This window comes from Neovison vison, chromosome 3, assembly GCF_020171115.1.
Source record: "Neovison vison isolate M4711 chromosome 3, ASM_NN_V1, whole genome shotgun sequence".
In the NCBI taxonomy this organism is placed as follows: Eukaryota; Metazoa; Chordata; class Mammalia; order Carnivora; family Mustelidae; genus Neogale; species Neogale vison.
The window spans coordinates 147,518,107-147,536,738 of NC_058093.1; the positions used below are offsets into that span (position 1 = coordinate 147,518,107).

The window sequence follows — 18,632 nt, forward strand, 5'->3', positions numbered from 1 at the left end:
AGAAAAGGCAGAGAGTGGGCTCATAATAATTAAGTTAAACCTGCTTTAGAAATGAGAATCCGGGGGTGCCTAGGTGGCTTAGTTAAGTGTCTGCCTTCAGCTCCAGCCATGATCCCAGTGTCCTGGGATCGAGCCCTCCGTCGGGCTCCTGGCTCAGCAAGGAGTTTGCTTCTCCCTCTGCCTCTTTCCCCTGCTCATGCTCACTCTCTTTCTTTGCCTCAATTAATAAATTAGAAAATCTTAAAAAAAAAAAAAAAAGAAAGAAAGAAATGAAAGTCTATCCCCATTGATCACCTGTACAGGGTGTTCCCTGCCCAATATTTGAAAACAGGGTTAATTAAAAGTAACACATTTTTCAGATACCAAGCTTACACACATATATAATTTCTCCACATTTAAGATGCCAAATACATTGCTTTGTGTGCAAACATAACAATATTTACATCCAGCATCATTCAAGAAACTCATGTCTCCAGACACATGAAAAAATGCTCATCACTAGTCATCAGGGAAATGCAAATCAAAACTACAATGAGTCCACTTCTCCCTCTCCCTCTGCCTGCTTCTCCCCCCAACCTTGTGTTCCCACTCTCTCTTAAATAAAAAATCGTTTTTAAGTTTTGAAGGTAGAACCAAAAGGGAGTAAATGGCAGAGGGAGAGAGCATGCACTAGTAGGGGGAGGGGTAGAAGAAGAGAGAGAATCTGAAGCAGACTCCCCACTGAGCAGGGAGCCCAAAGCAGGGCCTGATCCCATGACCCTGAGATCACGACCTGAGCCGAAATCAAGTCGGTTACTTGAAGAACTGAGCCATCCAGGTGCCTCAAGTTTCATGGTTTATATTTGGTTAGACTCTTAACCCTTTTTAAAGCTAGAACATGATTCCCCCCACCCCATTTTTTTTTTCCTGTTATCGAACCTTCAAAGAACAGATGAAAGACTTTACATAAAAAAAGTAGTATCTCAAGTCTGGAAGCCTGAGCAAGGCTCTGGGTGTCTGCACCCAGCCCTCTTCCTCCCAGGGCCCACAGGCTGGTAGGACAAGGTGTGAGGCCAGGCCTCAGGCTTAGTGGCACCCAGCTGGTGACAGCCAGCCAGAATCCATCCCTGCCAGGCTTCAGGACCTGCAGCAGAGAGCTGTGGCGTAAGGGCCAGTTCTCCCAAAGTTATGGAGAGAGCCATGCCGTGGCCACCATGGACTGCCGAGGAAGGGGGCTTAAGGCTGCCAGCTACTGTAGAGAAGCTGGAGAGCGAAGGGCGAGGGGTACACCTGAGGGCAGAACCCCAGGACCGTGAGATGCATCCAAACATAGATCTTTAAAGATGTCATTTACAAAAAGGAGGAAATAGAACAACACTGTTATTGGCTTGAGAATAAAGTTTATGTAACAGAAATTAGTTCTTTTTTTTTCCCTAAAGATTTTATTTATTTGACAGAGAGAGACAGCGAGAGCAGGAACACAAGCACGGGGAGTTGGAGAGGGAGAAGCAGACTCCCTGCTGAGCAGGGAGCCTGATTCGGGGCTTGATCCCAGAACCCTGGGATCATGACCTGAGCCGAAGGCAGACGTCCAATGACTGAGCCACCCAGGCGTCCCAAGAGATTAGTTCTTGTTTGAAAATTAACGTCTTTATTATTCTTTGATGAATACAAGTCCACCAATGTGTGCCCAAATTAATGTAACAAACTGATTATGTGCTAATGATTAAAATAGAGACTAATTGCTTTCCTCAGTATCCATTCTACAAGAGTTAGACACATCTATGGACAGTTGTTCACTATGAGTTTCAAGAATATTTCAAGCAGATAAAATGGTCTTTTATAGAAAATGACAATATATAGAGAGAAGTCAAGTAAGACTTAAAGGATAATGCCATTATTTTAAAGCAAGACATGAAAGATTAAACACATCTGCATTTAAATTAGGGAGGAAGATAGGATGACAGTAAGTAGTGCCTCTAATATACTCTGTGGTCCTCACAGGGAGTGTCTTCACCAGGCCACCAGGCCTAGATGAGTTTTCACTGGGCTACAAGGATCCATCTACCCAGCAGACGGCACAGAGACTGTGAGAGTTCACTTTATATGTCAACTGCACTGGCCACAGGGTGCCCACACTAAACCTTGTTTCTGGACGCCTCTGCGAGGGCGTTTCCAGAAGGGATGAGCATTTGAATCTGTGGACTCGGTAGACCACCTTCCCCAGTGTGTGTGGGCATCATCCCATCCGCGCACGACCCGAATACAAGAAAAGGTGGAAGGAGGAGGAATTCACTTCTTTTTCCGCCTCACTGCTGGAGCCACATCTCATTTTCTCTGCTTCTCAGGCCTTTGGACTTGGGACTGTTTGGCTTTCCTCGGTCTCCAGCTGGCAGACGGCAGATCCAGGGACTTCTCATCCGATTTGTCATCATCTCTCTCTCTCTCTCCATATATCTACCTCCTATTGGCTCTGTATCTCTGGAGAACACTGACTAAAACACACATAGCCAGTCTCCAGAAGTGCACAAGAGAAACATCCGCAATTCTTGCAATCCAACCACCCATTTTCCACGACAACTATCAAACCGCTTACGTGTTATTTTATCATCTTTTTCATCTCAGTATATTTTTATTACAATTTCATTATAGTTGATGTTTATGGATTGGTCCATACGAAATGCATTTCAGGTAAGCTGTTCTCTAACAACACATGGGAAAGCAGAATCATCCTAGGGAGGAGGGCTGCCTATAAATCCAACTTCTGCCTGTAGACTGAAATGCCATTGATAGAATTTTGACATTAACAACCTTTAATTCTAAAAAGCCTGTGTTTCACTGAAGCACCTGAGTGGCTTAGTTAAGTGTCTGACTCTTGGTCTCAGCTCAGGTCTTGATCTCAGAGTCGTGAGTTCAAGCCTTGCGCTGAGCTCCATGCTGGGTGTGGAGCCTACTTAAAAAAAAAAAAAAAAAAAAAGCTAGGGTATCTTTGACCTTATCTTCTTGAACTTTTTCTTCCATTATCACATATGCTTCTATCTTATTGAGGTCTACAGCACTGTCACTAAACACAAAAATTAACTATGAATATTTTTTAGTTCCATTATATACCTAGCACAGAGTTTCATCTGGTAGGGGGTTAAATACGTTCTGAAAGAAAATGAATTTTAAAATATATGTGCTTTACCTCCTAAAAAAATTGTTTTTATAGGAAGCTAGAAAAGAAAATGAAAAAGCCAAAGAAATCATTTATAAAGAAATCACATATAAGGAAACCACGGGAGTGGCCTACACCCCACTGGCCAGTTCAAAAGATCACATGGGCTTCAAGTTATGACGTATCGGGTAAGGCCTCCCCCTCGGACCTCTGAGAGCCTCCGGCAGTGTCGTAAGATATTCAGTATCACGTGAAACCGCTTGTCAGCTTTCAAAGCTGTGAACTCCTTTATGTCAGCTTCCACTATGAAATAGTGACCTGAAAATAAAGATATTAGTACTACTTTTCATAAGGACACCTTTCAGGATGAGATTTAAAGGGATTACATTGTGACCATGAATAACATGGATCATGTTTACTATCATTAGGCACCCAAAGTTGAGAACAGGTGTCCTCGGTGAAATTATCAGTATTCTCTCAACTGAAGTTGCGTGATGTTTAGCGAAGCATTCTAGAAATGTAGCCCTGCTTATTGTATTACTAGCTGTCTGCTGATATCTTCTGAATAACTGACTTTTCAAGAAGAAATACAGGATAGTGGTTAAGAGAATGAAATCACTGGCAACTCCATCCCTTTAACTGGCTGACCTCGAACAAGAACGGGACGCTCTCTCTGCCTCATCTGCAAAATGGGGGTAACTGCACATAGCTCGTATGATGTGAGGACTAGAGCTCTCGGTACACTATCTGGCATGTGGTAAGTGTTTTCATTACTACCCCAATTCTGAAAACACTGGGTAGAGCTTTATAATGGACTCTAAAGCAGTGTTTCTCTGCCTTGGAAGTAGAGACACCTGGAGCTAGGTATTTCTTTCCGTGGCAGCGGTCTTGTGCACTGTACTCAACTGTGCTTTTAGTCTCTGGACACCAGTGGCAGCCCAGCCCTAGCTGTAACAACCCGAATTATCTCCAGCCATGGAGAAAATGTGCCCTACTGGGAAAACCACTCCTGGTTGAGAACTACCTCTCTAGATTCAGAATTTTCTAGAATTCACCTTGTTTCTCACGATTCAGTTGCCCTCCAAACATGCACACATATATAAGCTATAATTTTTACCTTTGGTATCTTTTGTTTCTTCATCAATAAATCTGTGGTAGAGATTTCTGGCCACGGAACTCATGGACTTTTTTGGTTGATGTAGGATCTTGTATTTACTAACCACCGCCTTGTTGATTTCTTTAATAACATCATTAATTTGACAATAGGTTAAGCGAGATTTCATGTACCTGCAAATAAGTATGTGATTAATTTTTAAAGAATCATTATACAAAATTATTTTTTCTTTGAAAAGTGTTTATGTATGATGACTTTATACAGAAGCAAAGCTATTATAACTCTTTATAAAAATACATACACATGTATAGGCACTTGGGTGGCTCACTTGGTTGAACGTCCAACTCTTGGTTTCAGCTCAGGTCATTATCTCAGGGTCGTGAGATGGAGCCCAGTGTCCAGATCCACGTTTAGCATGGAGTCTGCTGGAGACTTTTTCTCTCCCTTTCCCCTTGCCCCCAGCCCCCACCAAAATAAATAAATAAATATTTTTTTAAAATGTATATCAACTTCCAAATAAACACATCTCAATAGCTGAAAAATTAAATAGAAACACAGAGTATCGGTTGCTTAACTTTTCTATTTATATCTGGAGGTATTCATCTCCATTCTCTGCCTTAATACTTAATACTGTCTTAATACTCAGACTTAATACTACAATTTAAAAAAGGGTCTCAAATACTACAATTTAAAACGGGGTCTCTTGTTGGTTAACCACAAGAGAGAAGTTTATTTAACATCTTTAAATGTTTGTGAGCAAGGAAAAGAAAAACTTAAATATTAAGTAAAGGGACACCTGGGTGGTTCAGTTGTTAAGTGTCTGCCTTTGGCTAGGGTCACGATCCCAGCGTCCTGGGATCGAGCCCTGCATCGGGCTCCCTGGTCAGCGGAAAGCCTGCTTCTCCCTCTCCCTCTGCCCTTGCTTGTGTTCCCTCTCTTTCTATCAAATAAATAAATAAAATATTTAAAAATATATATAAATAAGGGTGCCTGGTTGGCTCAGTGGATTAAAGTCTCTGGTTTCAGCTCAGGTCATGATCCCAGGGTCCTGGGATCGAGCCCCGCATCGTGCTCTTGGCTCAGCAGAGAGCTTGCTTCCCCGCCTCTCTATGCCTACCTCTCTGCCTACTTGTGATCTGTCAAATAAATTAATTAATTAAATATTTTAAAAAATATATATATACATATACATATATATATATATAAATACATATAATAAGTAGCTTACATAACTATACCACTCTGGTTTTCTGCTAACTAATCTGTTCTGAGAAAAGGGAGGAGGGGAAGGGAAGATGGACAACAAAGACCACAACAAAGATGGTGACGACAATCAGGACAGAGAGCCAATAGCGAAGCATGGCAGAGGAAAGGGTCTGGGGGCGAGTTGCAGGGAGAGGGGGGCCAGTGTGCAGCTAAATCCACTCTTCCAATCCCATCTCCCTCTTGCCATCCTCCCAGTCACCATACAGTCTTAGAATAAGGCTGAAACAGGAGACTCGATTTCTCTGCACACACCAAAAACAAAACCCAATCACTTGCCTCAATTTTTCCCTTCAACAAACTGTGGATTCAGTATGTGAAACGCTGCCCTTCACCTCTCCTCTTAATCAAAACTTCTATAATATGAAATAACATATATTATAATTATATATAATATATACTAATATAATATAAACAATATATTAATATGTAAATGATAAAATATAAATAATATAATACAAATAATATATTAATAATAATATATTGGCCAAAAAACATTCATTTTCACTACTCTCTTCTTTTCTTTTATTTAAGAATTTTATTTATTTGAGAGGGAGAGAGAGCTGAGCGCGCACCTACAAGCAGAGGGAATGGCAGGCAGAGGGAGAGGGAGAAGCAGACTCCCCCTGCACAGGGAGCCTGATGCGGAACTCGATCCCAGGACCCCAACAACATGACCTGAGCCAAAGGCAGAGCCTTAACCAACTGAGCTACCCATGAGCCCCTGTTCTCTTCTTTTCTAAATTCATTTTTGCTTCTGTTGTTTGTAACTATAATTCCTACAAACTGTTGATCCTATAGCTCCCCACAAAGCAATTCCTTTAAATCCTCTGAACTATTATCTTAATTTCCTCAGTGCTCACCCCCACCTCTGTCAATGTTCTCTATCTTATCTCTACCCTCAGTATTCATTTTTTAAAGATAAAATGAAGAAAAGCCCAATGCTTGGAATACGTTCTTCCTTATCCCAATCATCTAAGTTCTCTCAGTCAGTAAATAACCCCTTAGTTTAAAAATGAATAAATGAATACTCTACCATGACTATCCTCATTTCCTTCGTCTCTTCACAGAAGCATTTTATAAAAGCCCATCTACTCCCCTGTTCCTCACAGACATTTGCTTCTTTCTTTAGGTCAGCCAATGAGCAACAAAAATAACAGTTTAAAAAATTGAATAGCATCAAACAAAATTTTCATGAAAATAAAGCTATCATAAAATAAATGACTGACCAAAAAAAAAGATTAAAGAGAAAGGTCAGTCTCATCTTAAGGAAATCTAACATAACTAATAAATCCAAGTTTACAATAATAGTTAACAATGGCAAAATGCTCATAATAAAAAAAGCAAGTAAGCTCTAATAACAGTATAACTACATTGTTGTAATGACAATCAGAAACAACCTATTATACATGTGAAATTAAAATCTGAAAGGAAATACTCCACTTTATCTGGGTGGCAGAACGACAGTTAAGTTTTTTTCTGACAACATTTTCTAACAAGCTGTTATTTGTAAAATGAAAACATAATACGATAGGCAACAATGTAAAGCCAAGAAGTTAAGCAAAGCCCTGAAACGATGAGAGTTTAAAAACATGAGTTTCCAGGGGCACTTGGGTGGCTCAGTCGGTGAAGAGTCTGATTCTTGATTTCAGCTCAGGTCGTGATCTCAGGGTCATGAGATTAAGCCCCACGTGGAGACCTGCATGGGGCTCTGTGCTCAGTGGGGAGTCTGGATCTTTCTCTCTCCCCTGACCCCTCTAAAATAAATAAATAAATCTTTAAACAAACAAACAGGAGTTTCCATCATGGGCTCTCCATTACTGTCTTCTGTAAAGAGCAAAGCAGACCTCCTTCCAGGGAAGGAATCTTGTCTCACTCACCCATGCACTGTTCTCGTGACCCACAGCCCGGAACAGAACACACACTCAAACATATGTGGGCCATAAGTTGAAGAGCAAACGGAAACCAAACACACACAACATTTGCCATTCTAATTCTCAAACCTATACAGCACACGTTCCTTAAAATTCACCAAAACTGAAGCTACTTTTTTCTTTTTTAAGATTTCGTTTATTTATTTGAGAGAGGGAGCCCTAGAGAGCACAAGTGGGAAGAGGGGGAGGGACAAGCGGACTTGAAGCTGAGTGTGGAGCCCGATGCAGGGCTTGATCTCACAACCTGAGCCGAAAACAAGATATGGACACTTAACCAACTGAGCCACCCAGGCACCCCAAAACAGCTACTTTTAAAATGTAACTGGATAAATCTGGACCACGAAATGGTCCTGGAGAGGACTCAGCAATACCCTGACCCATCTCTAGATCTTGCTCTGAAGAGCTCTAGACCAAATAAAAACCATGATTTTAACCATCTTCAACTAAAGATTTCCTGCATTTTCATTGTCTGAGGTAAGACTAGTTGAGAAAAGATCAATATGTGAACACAGCACACTGTGAATATAATCAGGCTTTAGGATGTAAACAATCATGTATGTTGACCTAAAGAGTTGAACGTTAAAATTTTATCTTAAATACTTACGCTGGAATGCCATTAAATTCATCAGAAGTTATAAATGGCATTTCTTTTATACTTCTTTGTTCTTTTGGGGGCTTCTTTGTGGCTGCGGTTTCCTCAACTTTGACTGGTTCCTCAGGGTCAAGATCTGAGACATTAGCACTGCAGACAGAGATGCACAGAGGTACAAGTGATCATCAGAATTTCATAGCATACTAGGAAGTTTTCCCAACTGAAAACAATCTGTTAACAAATACAAGATTCACCTTATTATAATTGTATAGCCAAAAAAATTTTTTTAAAGATTTTACTCATTTATTTGACAGACAGAGATCACAAGTAGGCAGAGAGGCAAGCAGAGAGAAAAGAGGAAGCAGGCTCCCCACCCACCAGAGAGCCCAATGCGGGGCTTGATCCCAGGACCCTGAGATCATGACCTGAGCCGAAGGCAGAGGCCTCAACCCACTGAGCCACCCAGCCGCCCCTATCCAAAATTTTTTTGCTGCCCCTTCTCATATTGTTCATGAAGATCTGAATAGTGAAGAGAAAAAAGAAAGTCTGAAAAAAGAAGTCCCCAATTCTTTAGTAGTAGAATTATATTTACACACCCAAAACATGGGTGTATGCTGTACCTAGGCTAAACGTCTTCATCAGTTATCCCACTGGCTTCTCAAAGTCAATACGTGTCAAGTCGAATTTATCTTAACCTCTAAATAGCTTCTCTTCCTGACTCCATAATTCTGAACATAGAAACATTAATCTTCTTATAATTCTATTTTTCTAGTTTATCCCACTGGTTGCTAGTATCAGTCTCTGCCTGTTGCAGATTCATTTTAGTTGCCAGCAATGAACATGGAACTTTTGGCTTCAGTCCTACCCAATTTTTAGAGTCAGTGAGAAGCCTAATATAGTTCCTACCCCACTAGCTAAGAGTCTAGAAATAGGCTGTAGCTTCTGGGTTATTTAGCTGCCAGGGAAGGAACAGACCCTTGTTGGCAGCAGCAAGTGAAGCCGTGCTGGCTCGACTACTCCGAAACAGAAATGGGAGACAGGAGACAGAGCAGATCCAACCCAAGAGCAGGTGAAGGGAATCCCAGAAACACAGGAAGGTGAGACCCCAAGATGACACCTGAGCACCAGACATGAGGGAACCAGGCCCGACTGAGGCGGCATGACTGCAGATGGACATATTGTTAGGTTGTCGAGATGAAGATGGCCAATGCTATGGTACCATCAACCTTCCATGAGTGTTAACATGAGACTTCACGGTGAGCCTGGCTGACTCTTGGCTATACTTGCTTGTCTTCACCAGATGCTAAGGCAACTCCTAATTTTTTCCTTCATGCTCTGCTGCGACTGTCAGCTGAAAAGAACCATTTCAAGCTACAGAAAGGTTTTGCTATGACCTTGGCCGAAAGCTGAAACTAAGCCACAGTAAGGTCGGGAGAAGAAAATTCCTCCTATTCCCCAAGCCATATTCCTGCTGGATGTCTGATGTCCAGCCCACGGCACAATCCTGGCAGATGTCCTGTGATGACCTCGGCTCCGAGCTTTCATTCATGACCTCACCCACCATTTTCTCTTCTTGCAGGGACAATGCAAGGAAGCCTGACCATGCCAAGTACTCTGTGGAGCTTATCTTTTTCTAGAGAACCTCAACCACCCGCAGTAATGTGGCTCATCTCCCACACGGCAAGGCTCGTGCCTTCCTTTCAGTTTTTCAAATTTAAGCAGCATCATGTTTATAGAAACACATGTGCAAGAGTATGATTATCACAAACAGCAGGATGGCTACCTCTTTGATAAAGGAAAGGTCTGCAAGAGAAGAAGGGTTGTGAGGTACAGGTAATATCGTATTTCTTAATCTGAAAGTTAGATACACTGATGTTTAATTCTTCAATTTGCACAAATAATGGTTAGTCACTTTTCTGTATATATATGATACATTTCAGAAGTTAAAAATTTTTATATTACGCATGGAATGTTTTTACACCCTTGGAACCCCCTTTTAGAAATGTAACTTTGGTGGGAGATGCCTGGAGATGGGGAGCAGGGGAACCACGGAAGGACAAAGCACAGGAGCTCTCAAATCACAAAGACACGGGATGATGGGAGATCGCACTCAGAGCCAGCCGATGAGAACAGAAGGGAGGGCTGCGACAGACAAAACCCTACAGAGGCAGTGTGCATGGCTGAGGGCTACAGAGAGAAAGACAGGCGGAAGGTACCCAGCTCCTGTCCAGGGAAAGGGAGAAAGGCAGCAGGCATGATGGGTTGGTAACAAGGAACTGGTCGGTTTGGCCATGCAGAGCTGGAGGGAACAGCTCATGTGCTAGGCTCCTGGCAAGCAGCAGAGGTCACGTCAAGGCTGGAGTTGGGACATTTGAGAGCACTGACTATGGTGGAAGGGAAGCGTGAGCCAAACACAGCTTTAGGAGACGCCCGTAATTTAAAGGAGGGCAGAGAAACGGGAGGCAGCCAAGTCAGAGGTGCGGGATGACAACGGAGCACTGGGGCAGAGCAGAACACAGCGTTTCAGAAACAAAGAGACAGCGAAATACAACCTGGAAAGAAGGATCGGGGCTGCAGGGGAATTTCTGGGTCAGCTTCCGAAGTGTGGTGGTACTAGCAGCCCAGGGACAGGCAGAGGCGGGCTCTGGGGAAAAGGGGAGGCGCAAACACATACTGGTGGGGGACACACAGGGGACACTAGTTGTGGGGGAGGGAAGAAAAGCTAAGTGTTTTGTTCCTTTGGCTGTTTTTAAGATGGGAACTTCATTAAGCTTATTTTTGCCCTAAGACAGTGGTTCTCAAGGATCGGGGAGAGTCTGTCCCCCAGAGGACACATGGCAATGTGAGGAGACATTTTTTCATTGTCACAACTGGGCATGGGTGCAGCTGGGGGGATGGGGGGTGCCCCTGACATGTAGTTGGTAGACGGAGATCAGACATGCTACTGAACCTCCTCACTGTCCTCACAACAAGGAATCATCTGGCTGAAGATGGCCGAGGTTGACCAACTCTGGTCTGAGGTAAAGAAACGAGACAAAGTGGGAAAAGAGAGCCTTGCGGACACTCGCCCGTGGGAAAGACGCGCGACGATTTCTGCGGAGGCAACAGGGTAACTATTTCTAGGGTAAATGTCCAGAAAACTAACAAACACTAACAAAACCACAAGTCCATAAGAAAGCAAAGAGCTGAGGTGTTGAAGAGTTTGATAAATGCAGATAGCAAGAATAATTATAAATACACTTACAAGTTCTGGCTTACTGTTACTTGAGGCAAATGGGGAGGAATGTTTTCTTTGAGATGCTCCACGTCTTTATAATCCTCTTCAAGGGATTCACAGAGTTCCTAAAATTAAAAAAAAAAAAAAAAAAAAAGCTCCCAAGGAAGCATCTGTCCCACCAGTGTGTGTTTTAGGACATTGTAAAGAGCACAATCACAACCACAATGACAGTGACTGGGAGTGTTCAGAACACAGAGGAGGTGGGAAAGCACTGACTGTAGCAATATTTTTTTTACAAACCCTCTGGTTTCCAGAGCTGGTTTTGGATGGCAATACAGTAGCTTTCTCTACTGGTTTTCAGAGAACAACGGTTATAATCACATTACAGCAGGGAGGGTTGACATGTCACCTTGGAGAGCAACTAAAAAATGAATGAAGGATTTTCGTTTGTCATTCTGGTAAATTGCTTTCGTCGACTTAACAAACATTCCCCGGTGTTATCTGTACAGCAGCGCCAGGAGGATGGTGCGTGGCTGGAGCACACGTCCGAGACGCTCCTCAGAACCGCCAGCATCGCTGACACCCACATACCCTGGCTTAATGGAAATTTCCGCTGGATTCTGACTGCTTTGCTTTTGTTTTGTCTTTACCTTTCGCTAGAACTTGAGGCTATGAACTCATGCAAATTTAATAAGAAAAATACTCAACACCTTTGGATTGCTGACTTCTGATTCTCAATCCTAAGATGAACAAAAATTCTAAATAGCCTTCCATTCTGAACGTAATGTTCTTTAGGCCCACACTTAACTCTGGGCAATCCCGGATAGGTTAGAACTGAAACCAATATTAGTTTCTGTTTTGAATTTATAGGACATCTTTCTTTCTAAGAGCTGAATGACATCCATAGCCACGAATTTCATTTCAGCAGTAGTAGGATTCATGCCCATTCCTATAGTGGAAAAGCGGATTATTTTAAATGGAAAAAATTAAGGATTATAAGGCTGAAAGGGACCATAGAGGCCACCTCGTTCAATCTCCGGGAACCCACCAATAGCTCCAACAGCACGAGGTAACTATGTACAGGTTGTGTATTTTCCCAGAAGTACACAAGCACTTTCATTAGCTTAGTCACTTAGAAAGCTTATTTAAATCAAAATGGGGTGTGAATGAGACTCAAATTTTTCTGTACTTGAGAGTCCTTATATTACGCTTTATCGAACAGAGAAATGCAGAATAGAAGGGACCTAAGAAATCCTTCAGTATGACCCATTATTTTCCAAAGAATGACCACAAGACCCAAAGGGGTAAAAGGGCTTTCTCAGGGTGGCAGAGAGTGCTGAGGGCAGCCAGGGCGAGAATCTGCATCTCCTCACCCCAGGCTGGGTGTTCCTTCCACATCCCTCTATCAGATCATCCGTTTAAATTAATGCTACCAAGATTTATTTAGGAAATCTTCTTTTTCAGTACAGTTCAATTTCACTGGCTACCAACATAAAGAAACAAACACCTGAGAAGCTCTGGAGTCCTTTATACTAAGAAGATACAGTGTATACCATTAATAATAATTTACAGCTAAGAACATTTGGAATGTAAAGAATCCAGAATTCCCTGGCCATTAGGCGGTTTGTATTTATTGCCCTTTCGTTTCTTCATTGTAAAAACATTACCTTGAGTGAATGGTTGGTTTGTTCTTGATACTGAATCTCCAATTCCAATTTATTTAGAAGTTCATTTACTACAATGATCTCATCTCCTATTTTATCTAATTTAGTCCTCAAGGCAGGTTCCTGACCTATTAGTAAACAAAGAGATAATGAAAAATCAAATATACAGAAGAGTATTAGCACACCGTATTCTTCTCAATCTCAACCCAATTAAACTCTTGGGCCAGAGCTTTACCTTAGAGAGATACTTGGGGGAGGAGAAAGGACTACTGTTTCAGGTTCTAGAACTTGTCTCCATGGATAATCTTTTTTTTTTTTTTTAAGATTTTATTTATTTATTTATTTGACAGACAGAGATCACAAGTAGGCAGAGAGGCAGGCAGAGAGAGACGAAGGGAAGCAGGTTCCCTGCTGAGCAGAAAGCCAGATGCGGGGCTCGATCCCAGGACTCTGGGATCATGACCTGAGCTGAAGGCAGAGGCTTTAACCCACTGAGCCACCCAGGCGCCCTCCATGGATAATCTCAAGACCTCATTTCTAAGTAATATGGTAGTGAAGGAAGGGAGAGGTAAGTACAAAGTGTCCCCTGAGTCCCTTGATTTTGGCAAAGTCCTCCCCTATAATAAAACACCTAGAAATGTTGGATTAGGGGGGAGGGGGGTTGGGAGAAGGGGGGTAGGGTTATGGACATTGGGGAGGGTATGTGCTTTTGGGTAAATTGGAAGGGGAGATGAACCATGAGAGACTATGGACTCTGAAAAACAATCTGAGGGGTTTGCAGTGGCGGGGGGGTGGGAGGTTGGGGTACCAGGTGGTGGGTATTATAGAGGGCACAGCTTGCATGGAGCACTGGGTGTGGTGAAAAAATAATGAATACTGTTTTTCTGAAAATAAATAAATTGGAAAAAAAAAAAAAGAAATGTTGGATTAAAACACACACACACACACACACATAAAACACTTCTACCCTCAACCCTTCTACAGTTGAGCTTTCATGAGAATAATCTCCAATGGCTTCGGCATGAAGACAGACCCACAGACATGCAATATGGGGGAGCTGATGCTACAGCAGCCCCAACTGGGTGTGCAGAGGAAACCTGGAGAGAGGAGTTTACCAGTCTCAGCAACCCAACACATTCGGTTTTAATGGGGTCAAGAACCAAGGCTTTGGTAACTCAAAGCACAGGGTGTTGGAAGTGAGAATGCCAAGGGAGACCCATTCGTGGGGTAAACCTTCAGTGAAATTGCATTCCTCAAAATTCTGTCACTGGCCAGGGAGAGACGCTTTTGTTTTGGACTGGTTCTCAAGGCTATGTGGAAGATTGGGGAGAGTTTCTCTTTATAATCTGTAGTACTGGCTTGGGATGCACTTGGGTTTGAGATTCATATTAATCAGAAAAAGTAACATAAAATCACAGGCTAGTCATAAGCCTGGAGTTTTTGACAGAAACAAACATCAGGCGTTTATAAAGCAGCATGCTCTCATACTCCCAACGGCCCCCCCAGCACCCCTCTTTAGTTCCATAGATTTGAGAATGGGAAAACCAGAGTCTCCTCCTCCCTAGAAATAAAAGTAGGAATAAAAAAATTTTTTTATGAGATCAAAAGCACAAAAGAAAAACTATCCTCATAATCAAGTATTTCCGTCTTTACTTCTAATAATAAATGAAATGTACGTAAGTAAAGACACTATTAGGGAGATGGGGAGAAAAATAAAGAAAAGCACAATTCAACCATATCTGTAGATTCTGGAGGCTGTAATGTGAAATGGCCAGAAGGTCCATGACCTAAAGTCAGAGACACCGGCACCTACCTCAAGGTTACTGTGAAGATAAGCAACAACATATATATAAGATGGGTTGAACATTGTGCCTGGAAATCTAGTAAAACATTCAGTAAATGCTAACTACTATTCCTCATTAACATGACAAGCAATATATAATTCTTATCTAATATCATTATCATTATCTATATCATTATCATATCATAATCATATCATTATCTAATACCTAATAATTCTTATCTAATATCAATGTTAATCGCATTTGACAGTAGGTTCATAACGACTAAAAGAAATTAGTAAGGAAGTAAGAGTACAGATGTCTCTATCAAGATTAATTTCAGGGAGTTAAATAACTAGTATGGACACACCTTGCATTTCAAATAACTTTTAGTAACCTGATTTTAGGGCCCTGTCTACTGATTTAGTAACTACGGCAGCCAGAGTGGCAAACAGATAAGGGCAAACAGAGTGAGCTCTGTTAAATGAGCGATGGAGGGGCACCTGGGTGGCTCAGTGGGTTAAGCCTCTGCCTTCAGCTCAGGTCATGATCTCAGGGTCCTGGGATGGAGCCCCACATTGCGCTCTCTGCTTGGAGGGGAGTCTGCTCCCCCCCCATCTCTCTCTACCTGCCTCTCTGCCTACTTGTGATCTCTGTCAAATAGATAAAATCTTTAAAAATAAATAAATAAATAAATAAATAAGCAAGTTATGGAACCAAATAGACAAATCATTCTCTCCACATACAAATGATAGTGTGTAGTGATCTAATAGGTCACATTGCTTCGGCAAACCTCATGCTTTGGTAGGGTCATTTGAATTCAAGGTTTAGTTGTTTTAGAGGTCTCTAAATTTTATCTCTTTATCCTACAGTCATCATGCCCCCTAGAAAGAAAAGGCTAAACAAGACATTAAAAATCTAGATGTCCTTTTTGGGTTATTCAATAAAAGTGGCACAGAAGTAGGAAGAATACTAGACTGGGAATCAGGATCCAAAACGGTAGTTCCAACTGACCACCAAGAGCTAGGGAGCTCGGCAAGTGACCTGAATTCTGAGAGTCATGTGTGAAATGAGAGAGCTGGAGGAGAAGAACCCACAGTCCCCTCAGCTTGCACTTTCTACAGAGAAAGTAAGCCGTAAATTGTACAATGGGTGGTGTTCCTTTACTGAAGGTTCTCGACAAGAAATGAAGAATACGAAAGTCCCTAGAAGGACATGTATAATTCACACGGGCATTTCAACATTATAATTTCATATTTTTAAAAATGTCTTAAATTATCAATTGATAGTACAAACTACAGTGAAATTCACTACAATTTTCCCAGCAAATAGAATTCTGCCTATAAATGACTCTTAAGCTCTCCTAATATAGACTCGGGAGCTCACAATTTCTGTAAACAGTATTTTCCCAGACTTGACTAGTATCACACATTTCTTTGCACTGTCATTGCCTCATCCTCTTTCAGCCCTTCTGAATATTCTGGAAGATGGTTACAACCTCCAAGCTTCTGGACATTTTCAATCAGTTGTTTCCTAGTCATATATAATGATCAGCTTCCTGCAAAGCAAGCTGCTAGATGGAGAATGGGCTATTTTTACCCCTGAGGGTCTTTTTCACTTCTATTTTTATCCCTTACCTTTCAGTATCGCTAGCTTTACCACCACAAATGCCAGATAACCTTCAAATCTTCCTACCGTATCTTGTGTATCTCAGAAAAACACAAGCCATTAAGTCTAATATTCAGGTCATTGTTCAATATAACTTACATTTTAGTACTCTGCTATATTCAAACTATTAACGCTGGAGCGCTTCAAAAAACCACTGTTTGAAAGTTAAAATTACCTTTCACTTAACCAGGCTTGGGATATTCAAAGTGGAACAAGAATTAAAATGCATTTTACATCTATGTCAGTGGAATCTGTTCTACTTACCACAGTTTCTAAGTGACAGAGTTCTTTTAATATTGCTAATCTTTTCATTAATATGAGAGCACAATTGTTCCAGATCTGAGGAGGCCATCCTTTAATCCTCTGAAGAAAAAAATAAAGAAATAAACATTTACAAAACCTGAAAGGACAAGTTTCTGTTTATTTTCAAAATCCAATACCGGCATTTACCAGTATTGATCCAGTAAGTGAACCACAGATGTGATCCAGTAAATCATATCTTGAAAAGAAAGTGCAAAAACTCAATTTCTTCCAATTCTACAAAGTCGTTTTTAACTAGAGTCCAATACTGACTTGTCTTTGAACCTTCTGTAACCAATGCATCCCAAACCAAGGTACAGGGGACTTAGGGGGACAAATGCACGACTGATATATAAAGACAACTCTGAAATTTTCTTTAAAAATGTAAAGTACACATGAATTAAAAAGAAAGCACACAGTAAGGGCAAAGAAACGAGTCCAAGTGAGCATTTCTCCCAGGCTGCCGGGGACTGGAGCTTTACGGTTTGGAGCTGATACAGAGGCAGAGGGAGGGGAAGGGAAGGAATCAGTTATTCATTTCGAGGGTAGGACAGATCTAAATCAACCACTCCAGCCACCCGAGCGGTAGGGAGACGCAGCGCAGTCCCTCGGCTCGGCCTGGCGGCCCCGCGCCCCCATTCTGCCCAAACAATGCCTCCGCCGGCCTCCGAGGGCAGGAGCCCCAACTTCAGATTCCAACCTGCCGCGGGTCCGGGAGCAAAGCGCCACTCGCTACAGGATCGCCAGCCGCCGAGACCCCAGCCTCGGAAGTCCGGGATAAGAGACTCCGGGAGCGAAATTCAAAGTGCCCGCCAGGACCCCGTGCCGCGCAGGCGCACCTCGGCGCTCCCGGAACGCGGCTGCTTGAGTTCCGGCGCCCTAAAGGGCCATAGCGGGGCGGGGCCACAGCGAACCGGGGGAAAAAGGCGGGGCTGGGGGGGGTGGAATTGACGCGCAAGTCGGCTGGAGCCCAGAGCTCCTCCCAGTCCAGGCGGTCCCGGATGATCCCGGTCACTCGTCCACTCTCGGCTGCAGGCCGGCCGGGGCTCGCGCGCTCCGGGAATCAAATGGTGAGCTCCAACAGTAGGTGTCCAGGCTGGTGGCAACGTTAGAATCACCAGGGACAGCTTTTACAAATTCCAGTACCTACGCTGGACCCCAAGTCTTTGAAATCAGACACCCTGGAAGTGGGGTCCACGCCCTAATATTCTAAAAACCACCCCAGAAAATTCCAAAAATTCCTCTAGTTTGTGAGCTTAAAGACAGGGACCTTCTCTTCCTAGTTTACAGCCTCTGTAAGGGCAAATACAAATTTAAACTAAGAAAAAGGGTTAATTCTCCCTGTTGGGGGAAAAGAAAAAAGAAAAAAAGAAAGAAACAAAGCATCCCCAAGCTGGTGTGGCAACTCCACAGTCATCAACTATCCAGATTCCTTCTTTCTTTTGAAAAGACCATCCATAGCATCATGCATTCTGGCATTGGGATTTCCTGTGATGCAAGACGACCCCCAGTTCCTTCCTCAGATCTCGGTCTACAGTAGCAGAAAAGAAGAGGCAAGGGTATCAGGCTCACTTACCAGCTGAGCCACCATCTTTAAAAAGTTTTTTTGGAAGCCACACCCAATGGCTTTTCTCTGCTATCCGCAGGCCATTCACATCTGCAAAGTAGACTAAAAGAAAAAAATCATTAAAATTTTTTTTTTATTTAGACAGTTACATTGCATCCTCAACTATATAGGGGTTCTGTTTGTAAGGGAGAAGGAGAGGATAGATTCTGGGTAGGCAAATAGCATACTTGGCCATTTCTATTTACTACTTTTAAAAAATTTCTGGGAAATTTCAAACTTAAGTTAAAATAGGATCGTGAACCCCGTGCTCAACCCATCACCCCAGCTTCAACCATTATTAACTTATCTCAGATCATGTTTCATTTGTACCTCCTCTCCTCTCACCCTTTGCCTACT

At 42.4% G+C, this 18,632-nt stretch overlaps 1 protein-coding gene across 2 annotated transcripts; it reads right to left on the bottom strand.

Annotated features, from left to right (window-relative positions):
* Positions 1 to 2,897: 2,897 nt before the first annotated feature.
* On the bottom strand, positions 2,898 to 18,321 carry SKA1 (spindle and kinetochore associated complex subunit 1). Of its 2 annotated transcripts, none has more exons than XM_044242965.1 (7): positions 18,246 to 18,321; positions 16,634 to 16,732; positions 12,924 to 13,048; positions 11,284 to 11,381; positions 8,052 to 8,189; positions 4,254 to 4,423; positions 2,898 to 3,454 (listed from the first exon to the last, which is right to left on the bottom strand). In XM_044242965.1, exons 2-7 carry the CDS (start codon positions 16,719 to 16,721, stop codon positions 3,306 to 3,308), a joined length of 768 nt encoding a protein of 255 aa, XP_044098900.1. In that variant the 5' UTR covers positions 16,722 to 16,732; positions 18,246 to 18,321; the 3' UTR covers positions 2,898 to 3,305. The 2 variants fall into 2 exon arrangements, with proteins under 2 accessions (XP_044098900.1, XP_044098899.1); XM_044242964.1 differs by lacking the exon at positions 18,246 to 18,321 and adding an exon at positions 17,370 to 17,527.
* Positions 18,322 to 18,632: the final 311 nt, after the last annotated feature.

What these genes read in the sequence shown, in the direction of transcription:
- SKA1 (XM_044242965.1), bottom strand. Translation starts at nt 16,721, where the DNA reads ATGGCCTCCTCAGATCTGGAACAATTGTGCTCTCATATTAATGAAAAG. An exon ending in TCTGTCACTTAGAAACTGTG is followed by an intron (nt 13,049 to 16,633) that starts GTAAGTAGAACA and finishes GTTTACTAATAG; the next exon opens with GTCAGGAACCTGCCTTGAGG. An exon ending in GAATTTAATGGCATTCCAGC is followed by an intron (nt 4,424 to 8,051) that starts GTAAGTATTTAA and finishes ACTTATTTGCAG; the next exon opens with GTACATGAAATCTCGCTTAA.